The 16,048-nt window shown below is 53.5% G+C and overlaps 1 protein-coding gene across 2 annotated transcripts; it reads left to right on the forward strand.

Moving 5' to 3' along the window:
* Positions 1–432: 432 nt before the first annotated feature.
* CDC25B (cell division cycle 25B) lies at positions 433–12,423 on the forward strand. 2 transcript variants are annotated; one of them, XM_041733356.1, is made up of 16 exons: positions 438–3,237; positions 4,091–4,200; positions 4,825–4,876; positions 6,785–6,826; positions 7,040–7,076; positions 7,305–7,427; positions 7,536–7,658; positions 7,860–7,994; positions 8,345–8,425; positions 8,527–8,703; positions 8,873–8,968; positions 9,466–9,528; positions 9,689–9,787; positions 10,005–10,138; positions 10,818–10,929; positions 11,076–12,423. In XM_041733356.1, the coding sequence occupies exons 1-16, from the start codon at positions 3,038–3,040 to the stop codon at positions 11,214–11,216; spliced, it is 1,725 nt and encodes a 574-aa protein (XP_041589290.1). In that variant the 5' UTR covers positions 438–3,037; the 3' UTR covers positions 11,217–12,423. The 2 variants fall into 2 exon arrangements, with proteins under 2 accessions (XP_041589289.1, XP_041589290.1); XM_041733355.1 differs by having other exon boundaries at positions 433–3,237; positions 7,305–7,658.
* The last annotated feature ends 3,625 nt before the right edge of the window (positions 12,424–16,048 follow it).

Consider the following 16,048-nt stretch of genomic DNA (forward strand, 5'->3'; position numbering starts at 1 on the left):
TAATTTTTTTAAATTTTTTATTTATTTGTGATAGTCACACAGAGAGAGAGAGAGAGGCAGAGACACAGGCAGAGGGAGAAGCAGGCTCCATGCACCGGGAGCCTGACGTGGGATTTGATCCCGGGTCTCCAGGATCGCGCCCTGGGCCAAAGGCAGGTGCCAAACCGCTGCGCCACCCAGGGATCCCCAGGTACCTAAACTATCTAATTAATAACTCTTATATTGATAATGTGTTGAAATGATAATATTTTGAATATATTAGGTTAAATAAAATATTAAAATTTCAGCTGTCTCTTATATTTTTTATTCTTTATTTTTATTTTTTAAAAAAGATTTTATTTATTTATTCATGAGAGACACAGAGACATAGGCAGAGGGAGAAGCGGGCTCCTCGATGCCGGACTTGATCTCAGGATCCTGGGATCACCACCTTAGCCAAAGGCAGACACTCAAACCCTGAGCCACCCAAGCGTCCTTCTTTTAATATTTTTTGGTGTGGCTACTTGGAAATTTTAAGTTCTGAATGTGGCTCATATCTGTGCCTCCCCATTATGTTTCGATTGCCTACAACTGTCACAGACTATCTCCAGAATATACAACAAACTCATATTGGTGGCTACCTCTAGGCAGGGGTGCTGAAAGTTTTTAGTAGGGTGGAAGACTGACTTTTCACTGCTGTTTTGTACCATTTGAATTTTGTCCCTTGTTTGAATTTTTGGTACCATGTGCCAATTAAAAAAAAACATTTATCGTGTTAGAAGCCACGAGAAAAGGCACTGGAAAAGTGAATACTGCAAAAAAGATGCTGTGTGGGAACAGGCTTGGAGAAGCAGAAGGATTCTGCAAACGTGATAATTTTTTCTTCTTTTCTGCCAAGGTACTGGGGTCACACTAGACCTCCTTAAGTAAGCCCAGAGCTTGATGTGTTCAATCCAGAGCCAGGGTATTCTTTTCATGGGACGTGGAGGTTTCTGCAGCCAAGAACTGTCATTGTACTCAGGACTTGGTTGGATGGGAGGAGTCATTCCTCCTATGATAGAATTGCAAATATTTATTTTAGCTTATTTTTATTGACTACCTTTTTTTTTTAAATTGAGCACATAATCTGTGATCTAATTGGTGATTGGGGAAGACACAAAGAGCTGACGTGTAGGATGCTCTGAAATGACCCTTCTGTGGTCTTGGCCTTTCCTCACTGGCCCAGAGGTGACCTCTGAGTGTAGGATTTCAAAGGATTCAAGGGTAAAATACTCCCCCACTTTTTGTTGGCCACACACACACCTTCCCCACACCCTGTAGAAGTGTGTGTGTGTGTGTGTGTGTGTGTGTTGGAAGGGGATACCTGTTGGGTTGATTTTGAAAATGTAACCCCTTGGTTTTATTTCTGGTGTTTGAGGTGGGAGGCCCACAGAGTGTCTCCTCCTCCCTCTGACCTCTCAGGACAGTTGCATCCTGGGTTGTGAGTAGTGGCTAGAGGCTGGGAACTGGATCCTTGATCCAGGGTGGATGGACCTGAAACCTCAGCCCTGTCCAGCATGAAGCATAGCACCTGACACATCACAGAAGCTGAGCAAAATGTTGGGTGAAGGAAAAGTCATGATCTGCACCATCCTACCCCTCTTACATAGGACTGGGGTCTTTGTATCCCCTTCTTCCACAAGTCCCCTAGCTCACTCAGCCCCACACAGGCCAGGCCTTCCCTTCTGCCACTCCCACCCACTGCCCGTGGAACCAGAGGGATGCGGCTGCAGAGAAGGGAAGCAAAGCCTCAGTTCCTGCTTTCCTGAGCTGTGTTCCACCCAGCCAGAGGCCATCTCCTTGCTGGGGAGATGAGATGCAGAAGCACTTACTGCTAATTCACTTTTTACTGTAGCCTTCCAGGGCTCATTCCAGGAAAGCAGGATTGCTGAAAAGTCATCAGTTATAAGATGCTCATTTTAAACTAGTGACAGATTCCGTTTCATTGGTCATCAAAGAAACACCAATTAAACAATGTGATGCCCTCGACATCACATTAGCCAAACCGTCAGTGGGCATGAGATTATTTCCATAACTTGGTTCTGAGGTTGGAACACCTTCTTTGGCCCCCGTCGCCAAAACCTAGTCATTACAGCCTCCACTGAGACTGCTGGAGAAAACAAGACCCCCTGGGGTCATCTGTACCCCGGGGCCCCATGAGTTACACGTAGGTCCCCACCTCGGCTCTACCTCCAGTGCCGGGTGTGGGGAGGCCCCGCTGGGCACTGACGCTTCACGGACGCAGCGCGCTGCCAGCCGCTAGGGCCGGGAGGCTGCAGGAGCGCCGGGGGTGAATCTTTGCTCTATCACTTGCCTTGGGTGACCTTGAACGAGTTAATGAACTTCTTCACGCCTCAACATCCGAGTGGATGATAAAGTGGAGTGGCGAACACAGACCGCACGGTGAAGCCGCGGAGGGGAGCCTCTCACGGTGCCTACCGGTGAGATTGTAGGTGATGTTAAATCTCGGGGGGGGGGGGGGGGGGGGGCCCTCTGAGGCCACCCCAGCAGGTGTGGCTTCCTCAGGGACTTTCTCCACCGAGGGTACCTCCAGACCACATCCCGAGAGGCAGAATTTGGGAAGCCAGGATCCTCCACGGTGCGTGGAGGCTTCAGAGGTTCCCCAATCCCTTAGCCCCAGCCGAAGCCGGGAACTGGGCTGGGCCGGCTGGTCAGCCTCCGCGCCTTTCACCCCCGGGCCCCGCCCTCGGCCCCGCCCCCCTACCCCGCGCCCCCATTGGCGGCGTCCGGCGGCGCGGCCGCTGTTATTTTTCGAATATATAAGGAGGTGGAGGTGGCAGCTGCTGCCGAGAGGCTTCCCGGACTGGCGGTCGGTCCCCGCGTCCCTCCACCCCGCCCCACCCTCCCCGCTTCCCTCTCCTCCCTCCTCCCTCGCTCCGGCCCCGTGGCTCTTCCTCCCCCCCACCCCCGGGCCTGCTCCCCACCTCGTCCCGGGCAGCTGTGCCCCGCGTCGCCCCGCGCCCGGCCCTCCCGCCTGCCTCCTGCGGGCCCCGCCGCGATGGAGCTGCCCCAGCCGGAGCCCGCGCCCGCTCCGGCTCTCAGTCCGGTCTGCCTGGGCCGTGGAGCCGAGCGTCCCCGCCACCTCCTGGGCCTCCAGACGGGAGCTCACGGCCTCGTGGGGTCCCCGGAGCGCGCGGCCGCTTCCTCGCCGGTCACCACCCTCACCCAGACCATGCACAACCTCGCCGGGCTCGGCAGGTAGGGCGCCCCACCGACGCTGGGTGTGGGGTGAGAGGCCGGCACTAGGGTGTTGGTCCCCGGCCTCCCGTGGACCCCCGCGTGGGAGCCGGATCTGAGAAGCGGAGTGGGGAGGTGTCCTGGGGAGTGACTGGTTCAGGGATCTGGGACTAGGGCGATGAGGCCGGGTCTGTGCTGCTCACACCCTCCAGGTGGCTTGCTCCTGGCAGCACAAGCCTCTGGAGACACCCGTCCCACCTACCACCCCCCAACACACCCTCATGTGCCTCCACCATGCTGTCTCTCTAATCTCTGCCCTAACCACCACTATTTTGCCCCAGGTAGTGGATCCTGAGCCTGGAGTGGGAAGTTGAGGGTGGCAGAGGAGCCTGGTTCTCTTATGTCCTCCTGTCTGTGCCCCTGCTCCCTCCACCCCCAGTTCTTTCCGGAGGTTAAGGGTTAAACACTGATCCTGCTTCCTGAGCAACCTGCAGTGTCCAGGCTGGGTTGCCCTCAGCAGCAGTGGAGAGCTAAGTCTTGCCCTTGCTCCAGAAAGGCTTGTGGATGAGTAGGGGTCTGATGGGTTCCGGGAAGGGGCAACTCTGCTGCCATCCCCCAGAATGGCCCTCAATCTACCTACTTGCTCTTGCCCCGGGCTCACCTCCTGAGGAACCCAAGAGGACCTTTCTTAACAAAGAAAAGCTACTTAGGCCTCTGCAGAAGGCCTGAAAAGAGGGCAAGACCCTCAGGGCCATTGCCTCCCTGGGGCAATGGTGGGCCCTTCAGAGGTGGGTGGGTGGTGGGCACATAGGCCAGCCAGCCCTCAAGCCCCAGTTTACCTTCCTCCTTCCCTGGGTCCCTGTTGCCTTCTCAGTGAGACCCCAAAGCGGCAGGTAGGCAGCCTGCTCACAAGCCTATCCCTGTCCCGGAGGCGGGCATCTGAATCCTCCCTGTCGTCTGAGTCTTCTGAATCTTCTGATGCAGGTGAGGCTCAGGGGTGCCAGGGGACTTAGGGGGGCTGTCTGAGTCTCTCCACTTCTTGCTGATCAGACTAACATTTCCCCTACAACCTGGTGGGCGCAGGAGCCTCCACCTGCTCACCCCTGTTGGGGCTCACCACACCCAGCCCAGACTGGCTGAGCGGGCGGTAGGGTGGGGCCCTCTGGGGGAGATGAGATCTTACCTATTTAAAACCAGGCGCCAAAGTCCCTGAACCACAGCCCCACCTGGGAGGCATTAGGGCTGAAAGTTGGTCATTTTATAGCGTTCACTTGCCTTCAGCTGTAACCTTTTCCTTTAAAAAAGCTGTTATCTCTTCTAAAACATATTGCTTTAAACCAGTTCAAGTAAAATGCTTAGCAAAGTTTTGGTTTAAAACCTATACCAAGGAGTTTCCCTAGTAAACAGGGAGTGGAGCCTTGCACGATTTTGGGGGCAGTGTGTCAGCCTTGGGGTTCATGGGTGGGTTTCTGTTTCACTATTTTTAAGTGTGTCAAGATCTAAAATAGAAACTGGTTTCTCCCTTTTCTGAATAGAGTTGGGACATGGTGGGGGGAATATGTGCAGAAGATGCCACCACTTTTAGACCAAAGTGCTCTGTCCCCCCAGGTCTCTGTATGGATTCCCCCAGCCCCATGGATCCCCAGATGGCAGAGCAGACGTGAGTAGAGAAAAGAGATCTCCACTACCAAGGAGTTGGCCCCTGCCTTTGGGAATCTTGGTTCCAGCATAAACCCACTGGGGAAGTCTGGGAGAGTGGACAGACCCTTCTAATCTGTGTGGTGGTGTGTGTGTGTGGGGGGGTGGGGACTCGTTGATCTCCCAAATCCTGAGATTCTGCTTCCGGTCTCAGAGAAGGGCTTGGTCCCAAAGGAGCAGCTGAGTGTGGGCTCAGGGCCAGGTGGTGGGGACAGTCGCTACTGGGAGCAGTGGATACTTCAGCCAGCTCTTGGCCTATGGGATATAGGCCTGGTGTGTGTCCTGTTTTTTTTGTTTTGTTTTGTTTTTGTTTGTTTGTTTTTGTGTGTGTGTGTGTGTCCTGTTTTTCTTTTGCCTTTACACATGTTTTGTTTTTTTTCTGTGAAATATCACTATTTTAAGTTATGCTCCAACCAATTCAAAACTTTTAATTCACTGTAGTCCAAACAAAACAGTTGCTGCAGGTTGGTTCAGCCCTTGGCTGTCCTCTCAGCAACCTCTGCCTTCAGTGACATTTAACCCTTCTGGCCAACCCCTGGACCAGGCCCTTTGTGAGAGAGAATGGAGAGGGCCTTCTGCTCAGGACAGATCCTTACCCCTTGGTTGTGGGGCGTGAGTAGTATCTCCCAGAGTACAGCTGTTCCCATCCAGCTGTTAGAGCCCCAGCAGGAAGAGCAGCTGCCAGGCAATAGTGGGGACAGCTGGGCATCCCCAAACTGGGCTCAGGGACTATGGCTTTGAGGTTAGGGTAGTGGCTGTCTTTCCTCCCACTGCCTTTGATTAGACTGGGCTGGGCCACAGGGTTTGTTCACAAACAGGAAACAGGGAGAGAACTCAGTGGGGGTGGGGAGGGGGTGAGCAGGGGAACTGCAGGTTGGGTTTTGGTGGCAACACAGAACTGTTCCTGCTTAACTCACGAGGCCCAGGTGCAGATTGGAAACCAAGCCAATAAAATTCATCATTCCTGATGCCAGGTTGTCTGGGCACAACCACTCCCCACCCCTGGGAGTCGTCTCCATGACATGAGCCCTCAGCGGGACCCCAACCTCTACACCTGCTTTGACAGTTACAGTTTCTCAGAAAGAAGCGTGTGTGTGTGTGTGTGTGTGTGTGTGTGTGTATGCGCACGCACGCGCCTGCACTCCCATAGACACACAAAAGCCCTGCGTGGCAGGTGGTCTCTGGTAACATAGCTAAGGGGTGGGGCTTATCTACAGAAGCTTGTGCCCCAGCCTCAAAAGGAACATCTGTTGGAATTCTTTGCCTGCTGGCCTCTTCTAAGGCAGGAGAAGGGGGTGGGACAGAGGCTGGTCCTGCAGAATTCCAGAGGAGGGAGGAGAGGATGTGACCCTGAACATTTGTCGCTAGGGGGTCTGGCATGGCACACTAACCCAGGCCCCTGTCCTGGGGTCAGGATAGCCCCATGCAAGGGGAGGAAAGCCCAGTCCTGCTGGCATCCAGGCCCTGGAGATACCCACATTGTCCGCCACGGTCTGTCATCACGGGATGGATGGATGCCTTTCCTGGCGGCCATATGGCCCCGCCGAGATGATTTGCATACAGGTGGAAGGCCTGTGGGCAGGCTGGCGAGACCGTTGCCTTGGTAGCGCCTTAGCCACCCTGTGACCTGCCCCAGCTGTCTCTGTTGCTCCATTCTCTGGGTCCTCTTCCATTCAGGGCAGCCTTCAAAATCCCAAGCTGCTTCTCCCCCTCCCCAGTACCTGGACCCTGGAGAGTCATCATTCTTCCCTCTGCTTTCTACTGGCCTGAGCCCTGGCCCCCAGGCCTTGTGGACCCTGGGGCCTGATGCTGGGGGTGGGCACTGGGCTGTAGTGGGAGGCGGGCTGCATGGGACTTTTCTCTCTCCTAGGTTTGAGCAGGCCATCCAAGCAGCCAGCCGGGTCATCCGAAAGTAAGTACCCCAGCCTTCCTCATGCAGGCTCTGGTGGTCTGCCTACCACAGGCTCTTCCCATGCCCACTGTTGGATGGAGTAGGCATGGGGAGGGTGCTCCTCCATTCCCTCCCAAAGTGATGCACAGAGCTCTGTGGTGGAGGGGCATTCTGTGTGTTCTCCTTCACTGCCCCCTACTCTCCAGCCCTGACATGTCCTGTTTCCTCCTGCAGCAAGCAGTTTGCCATTCGACGCTTCCAGTCCTTGCCGGTGAGTGTCCTCTGAGGCCTGACACTGGAGGCTCAGGCACTGGCCAGGCTTGAGGAGGAACAGGAGGGATCCGGGGTCACCTCCCCAGAGGATAGACTTGAACGGGTCTGGTGTCCCTGGTCTGGCTGTGGGAGATGGGGTTTTGGAGGTGGACTGGAGAAGGTAGGGCCAGGGCTGGTGCCAGAGGAATGCAGCCTTCAGTATCTGCTGCCCTACCTGGCTCTCTAGGTGAGGCTTCTGGGCCACAGCCCTGTGCTACGGAACATCACCAACTCCCAAGCACCTGGCAGCTGGAGGAAGAGTGAGGCGTGTGGCCGAGCTGCCCAGAGCTCTGGGGAGGACAAAGAGAATGTGCGCTTCCAGAAGGCTGGAGTGTGGGAGCACTTCAGGGAGAGAAGGAAGGGGGTGTGCTGGGATGGTTCTCTGGCATTTGATGACACCCACCCATGTTGCCCACAGGATGGGTTTGTCTTCAAGATGCCATGGAAACCCCCACATCCCAGCCATGCCCATGCTTCAGCAGAGTGGGCAGACCGCAGAGAAGCCTTTGCCCAGAGACCAAACTCAGCCCCTGACCTGATGGTACATCAGGAGAGCTGAACCGTGCAGGGCGGGCTTGCATGTAGGGTGGGTGCCCTTGAAGGCAGCCTGGGGAGAGGGGGAGGGGGATTCTGAACCCTTAGGCAGTGGGGAACCTTTTTCTCAGTAGGGTGGGGGTGGGGGCTGCCTTAAGTCCCCACCCCTGAGCAGCCTGTGTCTGTCCCCCACCACCACCCTGCACAGTGTCTCACCCCTGAGCGGAAGATGGAAGTAGAGGAGCTGAGTCCTCCGGCTCGATGCCACTTCTCCTTGATTGCCCCCCGGGGAGCCTCCGAAGAAGATGATGGATTTGTGGACATTCTGGAGAGTGACCTAAAGGTAACCAGTCTTGCCCCACCAGGCCATCCACCTCCCAAGGCCTGTGAGACTATGACATCATTCCAATTTCAGAAGAGGAATCGGAGCTGATGGTCACAGTGTGACCTCTGGCCTACCAGAGACCAGCAGGTGGCTGGTGCTGCAGTGAGGGAGGGTGCTGCAGGGCAGTGACAGGTCCGACCCTTCCATGTGGCTGCGCTTCTCAAGCAAAGTGGGGGGTTTCCTGGTCCTGGGGACCACCCTGCATCGATGGGCTGGCAGAGCCAAGGAGGGCCTTGCTGGAGGACTTGGGGCCTAAAGGGTTGCCTTTGCCTGAGGGTGTGACCCTATACTTGCTGATTTGGCCTCAGGATGATAATGCGGTACCCCCGGGCATGGAGAGCCTCATTAGCGCCCCACTGGTCAAGACCTCAGAAAAGGAGGAAGAGCAGGTGGGTCTCTGGGAGGCCCACCACCCTCAGAAATTGGAGGAGATGGGGTTGGTAGAGGGCAGGGGCTGGGCACTCTGACCCCGACCTGCCACTCCTGCCAGGACCTCATCATGTACAGCAAGTGCCAGCGGCTCTTCCGTTCTCCATCCATGCCCTGCAGCGTGATCCGACCCATCCTCAAGAGGCTGGAGCGGCCCCATGACCGGGACCTGCCCATACAGAACAAGCGGAGGAGGAGTGGGACTCTTCCAGAGGAGCCACGGGAGGCTGAAGAACCTGTGGGTGCCCTCCTGGGGTGGGGTGGGGCAGCCACTGTCCAAGTCTACCCTGCAAGCTCTTCTTGGCTGGATCTGTGACAGAGGACAGGTGCAGGGAAAGAGGTACCAGCCAAACGGGGGCACTGAGGGGCAGCCTCACCCCTGACCCTGGCCACCATCTACCCTGCAGAAAGCCCGTGTGCTCCGCTCCAAGTCCTTGTGTCATGATGAGATTGAGACCATCCTGGACAGTGACCACCGAGAACTGATTGGGGATTACTCCAAGGTACTAGCGGTGAGGGGACGCTCAGGAGGCTCGACCGCTGTGTGACCCCTGAGCTCAGCAGCTGCTTTGGTATCTCCCCCTCCCCACCCACATCCCAGGCTTTGTCCTTTATTCTCACCTAGACTCCTCTCTCTGGCTCTCCTTGTTTCCTGATTCTACCCCAAATCTGTCTGGGGCATCAGCTGTTAGTATGGAAACAGTTTCCAAGGTTGAAACACATTTAGCTTTTAGCCTCCTGGCCTTGTTGTGGGGCCGCCTCATCGTGGGGCAAGAAGTTCATCTCTTATGTTCCCTTCTTCATTTCCCCTGGGGGAAGGGGGTTGTTCCCTGGATATCAGACCGAGAAGTGCCTCTTGGTTGCTATGGGAACCAGAGCTGAATTTGAAGGTCAAAGCAGGTGTGGCCCTCTGGGCTACTAGTCTTGCCAATTTCACCTTTTTCCTCCTGTCTCTTTCTCCCATCTCCCTTTCTCAATCTCTCTCTCTCCTTCCCTTCAGGCCTTCCTTCTGCAGACTGTGGATGGAAAGCACCAAGATCTCAAGTACATCTCACCAGAAACGGTACACAGGGATGAGCCATTCTCCAGGCACAACTAGGGTGGCTGTTTGCCTGTTAACCTTCCTTGGGGGGATGGGCTGCATAGGCCAAATTGGTGGTAGGGTTGAGGTCAGCCCCTTCCTGCCAGCCTGACTTGCCAGGACCCACCTCTGTGGCCCACAGATGGCAGCCCTGCTGGCAGGCAAGTTCAGCAACATCGTGGAGAGGTTTGTGATTGTGGACTGCAGGTACCCCTACGAGTATGAAGGCGGGCACATCAAGGTGAGGTGGGCTGATGGGAACAGGCCCTGAAGATCCACCTGTTCTATCCTTCTTCTGTGGGGAGGGTGAATCAGTGGAGGGCGGCTGCACCCTCTCATAGGGGAAAGATCCTGTCTAGTAAGAGGTGGGAATCACCTGTTTGAAAGTTGGGGATTGCAAAGGAGGGACCTGCCACTCAGCCCCAGGGCTGTGGTCTGACCTCTAACTCCTCTGGCAGACTGCCGTGAACCTGCCCCTGGAAAGGGACGCTGAGACCTTCCTGCTACAGAGCCCCATCACACCCTGTAATCTGGACAAGAGAATCATCCTCATTTTCCACTGTGAATTCTCATCTGAGCGTGGTCCCCGCATGTGAGTCAGCTAGCTAGTATCTGCTCCTGACCTTCCCCGCCGGCTTTTGGGTGCTGGAGCCATCTGATACCCAAGAGGCCTAAGCCATGCTTCAGCCCCTCCTAGACCTGGGCCTAGTCTCCTGGCACCTTGCAACAGAACTCACCCTACCTTCCTGTGCATGGCACACTCTTCCCACCTCCCTCTCCCCATCCTTCTCATCAGGCCTTATGTCCACCTTTATCCATTGTCACCACCCAAAATCTGGTTCTAAGTCTCCAGCAGTGTTCTTAATACCCAAGGACCCAGTCCCAGTCCTTGGTGATGCTGGCCCTTCCAGGGTTTGACTGACCTTTCTGCTCCCCACCTCTCATGCTCACTAAGTCTTGTCCAGATCTCTCAAATTGTATCCACTTCTCTCCTTTATGCTTCTTCTTTATCTGTCCAGGTCTGTTATATCTAACAAAGATTGTGAATTGCCTTCTAGAAACAACTCCTTTGATCTACCTCCTCATCTCCCCAACCTCTTCTGGACACAAAAATGTTCTAAATGATCTAAAACATTCTTATGGCTGACATTCCTGCATTCAAGCCTTCTGTGGCTCCCCAAGGCTCACAAAATTGTGGGTGCAATGAATAGGTCTCCCAAGATATATCCTGCCGCACACCCAGTTGACTCCCACATCCCTGCTGGTCCCAGGTGCCGTTTCATCAGGGAACGTGACAGAACCGCCAATGACTACCCCAGCCTCTACTACCCTGAGATGTATATCCTTAAGGGCGGCTATAAGGAGTTCTTCCCACAGTACCCGGTACCATGGGTCAGGGTGGCTGAAGCCTTCATGGGAGGGCCGGGCTGCGGGAAAGGGCCCAGCTAGCAGGTAGCCCAGGGAGAAGGGAGGTTTCCTTCCAGAGTTCCCATTCCGCTGTATTGACTGGCACTCCCATCCTGCTTTAGACTTTTTGTGAGCCCCAGGACTACCGGCCTATGAACCATGAAGCCTTCAAGGATGAGCTGAAGACCTTCCGCCTCAAGACTCGCAGCTGGGCAGGGGAGCGGAGCCGGCGGGAGCTCTGTAGCCGCCTGCAGGACCAGTGAAGGGCCAATGCCAGTCCTGCCTATCTTCTTTGCCTCACTGCCTGTATGCCAGCCACCCAGGAGCCCGAGGGTCTGCTGGAGGCCCCAGGTGCTATCCAGGGGCAGGACAGCAAGGGTATCCTGTCCGCCCCTAGCCCTAATCCCTATGTCTCACTTTAATCTTATTCCATATCTTCATCCCACCCTCACCCCACCCCACCCTGCCCCACCTCACCTCACCTCAGCCTCAGCCCAGCCCAGGACAGCCCTGCCCCTGGAAGAGCCCAGTCTGTTGACTTTGTGAAATTGGATTAAGTCTAGCTCAAAGGAAGTATTTTGTGTCCAGTGGAAACTTTTTGCTCTTTTTTTTTTTTTCCACTTCCTTGAGTTAGCCCTTTGTCTTCTTGTGTCCAGAAAAGCCCCCTCTTTCCTAGGGGCTTTGTTTGTATGTGGCTGGAGAAATGCCACAGCTCCGCAGGGACGGGCCAAAGCAGACCTCTTCCCTGGCCCGGGAGTTGGCACTCCTAGTTGTGTCTGCCATGTTCCCTTTCTCTTCCTCTCTCTCTCCTGTCCTTCCACATGAACACCTCTAGCACAAACAGAAGCTCTTACTCTTTCCTGTTTCAGTGTTACCTACATGTTTGTTTGTCTGATCTGTTGCCCATCTCAGGGTATGCATAGGCTGATATTTAGGTTCCTCTATCCACTTGGGGTTAGAGACTCCAAACATTCGTTAGCCACTTGACCCTGGCTTCCGTTGCCTCAGAAAGGGATGTCCTCCTCAGGGGCCTTTGGGGGAGGGCTAAGGCCTACATCCTCAGCCCCCGGCAGCCCAGCCCCCACTGCTGTGAACCCCAGGGCCTGACTTGTCAGAACTCGCTGCTGTCTTGTTGTGGAGGGACAGATGGATGAATGGATGGATGATGGATGGATGGATGGATGGATGGCCGGCCACGGATGCCCAATGTCTCACACACGCAAACTGCTGAATGGAAGCATTTCAGCGAGCATGCCAGCCTGTGGCAAGAATATACATGTCTGTTTGTGTGGATGAAATCTTCATATTTTAAGGTTTGGAAATATTCAAGACAAAATGTCATGGAAGCAATGAAACCAAGGATGGAGCCACATCTGGATTCCGAATCTCAGGATGTGTGGAGGGCTGTGCTTCAAGGCCCTGTTGATTCATCTGTTTGCACCTTGGTTCAATAAAGCACTGAGCAAGCTACATAACTGGCATCATGTCCTGTGGGCCTTTGACCAGAACTTGGCAGACCATGAGGGTGGGATAGGGTTGAAGGCCAGAAGACGCCTGTGGAGTGGCCTCATGTTCTTGCCCCCAATGCAGCCTCTCCTATCCATCATGTGGCTACCCCAGCACCTCTGAACTCCCCCTTCCTAAACTGTACGAAGGGGGCCAAAATGACCCTGTAACTGCTCAAGAATTGTCAGTGACTCTCCACTGGCCCCAGGATAAACTTAGAAGACTCCTGTCCTCCCAGGAGCCTTCCTGCCCTGTCAGAGAAATGACTTTCCTCTCTGTATCCCCAGCACCCAGCAGAGAGGTTCCACCACCTAGGAGATGCCGAGTTCAAGATCAAGAGAGGGCTGATCCAGGAGAACCGGTCCCAAGCCCAAACCTAGTACCTCAGGAGATTTCCTCAGAATACAACTGCAGGTGACCTCTGCCCCCAAATGTGAGTCTGGTGGTAGGGCCTCCTTCGCACATGTACAACTCAGGTACTTCCTGATAGAGTGCGAACATGTTGGGCATCATTATCACTTCTGTCAAAGTCCACCTACCTTCTGACTAGGTAGTGCCAATGATGATTCACTTCATTTTGCAGATGGGAAAATGAAAGACATTTCCTGTTAGGGCAACAAGGGACTCCAGATTCCCAGGCTGAATCTAAATGATGCTTGCCCTATCTCTAGCTTTACCACCACCCCCCCCACCCCAAGATTCTTATGCCTAAAGACTGAATCTCCTTCCCCCTGCCCCCAGCCCTGAGCACTGTCATACTGAGATTTGCCAGCTCCACTCAGCTTAGATGGTCTCAGGAAGCCCCACTCCCTCCTTCCTGGTTATACGGAGGAGGAAGGCTGTGAGATGCCCAGAGAGGACATACACTTGCCCCCAACTGACAAGCAGATACACGTTGAGCAGGCATTTCAGCGGCCCAGGATTCTCCTACTCCTTGGTCCCAGCCAACAGGGTGGGGTTAGGCTGCCTTGCTTCTACTCTGAGTGTCCTCTTTCCACTCCATGGGTCAGGATCAGGCCACATAGGGAGGAGAGAGCAATGGGTGCTGAGTGTCTAACAATGCCCAGGCTGTGTGCCAGGTGCTGACATTCAAGGCTACATCTGTTCCCTTCATATCACACCATCAGAGTCATAACTGTGGTCACAAGGCATTTAGACTGTTCCAGACATTTACCTATTGTCTCCTAAGCTTACCAGGTAGGTATATAGCTCATTTTGCAAGGGAAGAGGAGGCAGGGAGGGGGCCTTGGTCAACCCAGGGAACAAAACTTTCTCCAGAGAGGGTCCTGGTGCTGACATATACCCTGAGGAGAGTGGGCCTGAGCCTGGTAAAGGGAATGCCAGAGGTTTGTCCCTCCAACTCAGGCCAGGACCCCATCCATCTACTCCTGGGAAGTCCAGGAGATGGGGCAGAGGAGTTCCAATCCCTCCTCCTCCCCAGCAAGAGCGGTAACTTTCTTCCTGGATGCTCATAAAGGGGAGCAGATCAGGCAAGGAAGCGGTTTAAAATCCTGGGCTGTTGGCCAGTTTTAAAGGTTGTTTTGCTTGAGCCAGGGCGGGGCAGGAATTCCAGCCTGGGAGCAGTCTGCTTCCATGGTTAAAGAGCTTCATGGGGCCAGGACTGGCCAAGTCAGTGGGCTCTGGTGAGATCTGGACATCTGAATTGCTCACTGGGTCACTTGTTTTTTGTTTTTTTTTTTTTTTAAAGATTTTATTTATTTATTCTTGAGAGAAGAGAGAGAGATGGAGACATAGGCAGATAGAGAAGCAGGCTCCCCATGAGGAGCCCGATGTGGGACTCGATCCCGGGATCACGCCCCGAGCCAAAGGCAGACGCTCAACCACTGAGCTACCCAGGTGTCCCTCACTGGGTCACTTGTAATATCAATTTTTAAAAATGTTTTCTTTTTAAATTAAAGAATAATCAACATTTCCTCAAGGGCACACTGCTTAAGCATAGAGCATAGACCCAAGGAACTACCACACAGCTCAAGATACAGGACCTTTCTAGAATCCCACAGGGGTCTCTTGTGTTCCCTCACTCCAAGGGTCCCCCAGTATTCTCACCTCTATCTCACCTCTATCTAACGAATAGTAGATTCGTTTCTCCTATTCTTGAGCTTTGTATACACAAAATCCTACAGTTCATAGTTTTATGTCTGGCTTCTTTCAGATTTTGAGATTCGTTTATCTTTCCTTTAGCAGTGCTTTGTTCTTTTCACTGTTGTATAGTATTTCATCATATGAATACACTCCTAAATTGAATTATTCGTTTTATATTTTTTTCTTCCAGTTTTCAATTAAAAAATTAAGATACAATTTATATGCAGTTGAATTCACCCATTTGAGCATCTGGTTCAGTTCTGAGTTGTGACAAATGGATGCAGTTGGGTAACCACCATCACCACCACCAGGATATGGAACATTTTCATTCTGCCCTCACTAGATTCTTTGGGGTGATCTCAAATGGTATTGGGAATATACTCAGGAGTGGAATTGCTGGGTCGAGATGCGTTCCGTGCAGCTTTAGTGTTTTCCACACAGTTGCTATAATGTTACCTTCCCACAAGTAGAGTCTGAGAGTTCTGGTGCTCCATATACTCTTCAAAATTGGTGAATTTTGGGACATCTGGGTGGCTCAGTGCTTGGGTATCTGCCTTTGGCTCAGAGCATGATCCCGGGGTCCGGGATCGAGTCCTGCATCGGGATCCTTGCAGGGAGCCCGCTTCTCCCTCTGCCTAGGTCTCTGCCTCTCTCTCTGTCTCTTATGAATAAATAAAGAAATAAAGGCTTTAAAAAATTGGTGAATTTTAATTTCTCTCTCTTAGCCAGGAAATGTGATTGTTGTTTAGAACAAAGGGCTCTGTGAAGTGCTGAACCTACACGTTGTGGCATAGCAGCAGCAAGGTTTCAAGCATTATAAACCCAGCTTGTTTTCCAACTCTCCTATATTGAAGTAATGGTCTTAATTTTCTCCTCAGGTCAGATTCTTTAAAAAGTTAAAGTGACTCTTTGGAGTTAATTTGCTGTATGTTATTGGCTTGAGTCTGTCCACTGACACAGCTCACAGCCATCTAGAAAACTTGGGATATTTACCAGGTCTTCATCCTTGGAATTGAACACATAGGACCCATTTTCCAGAGACAATAAAACTGTTGGTACAGAAAGGAGGGATATTTAGACAAGGAGGTCCACAGCCTCGTGGAATCTGGAAACAATCAGGAGAGGGAAGTTGAGTAATGGTGAAGTTGCCGTTCTACAGCCAGGAAAGTCATGCCTTGAGAGAACGCTGCAGGATGTGGACTTGTTCACAATCAATTGTTCAAAGAAGACAGCTGGTTATGGGACAGAAGGTAAGAAGTATTCCCACCCAACCCACACAGGAATTTGTGTGGGTGCCAGGCAGTATGCTGCTAGGGCTGCCTCTGCCCCACCTCGCCAGCATCAGCACACACCCCTGGGAGGGGGTGGTGCGCCTGCAGTGGCAGCCAGGCTCTGAGTCAGCAGGGCTGGGGCAGCAGGAGGGGAGGGAGCCTCACGTGGCTGGGCTTGAGCTGCCTCGTGGGGCCTCCTGGCTGTCAGCCCTGCA

Source organism: Vulpes lagopus, chromosome 18, assembly GCF_018345385.1.
Source record: "Vulpes lagopus strain Blue_001 chromosome 18, ASM1834538v1, whole genome shotgun sequence".
Lineage (NCBI taxonomy): Eukaryota > Metazoa > Chordata > Mammalia > Carnivora > Canidae > Vulpes > Vulpes lagopus.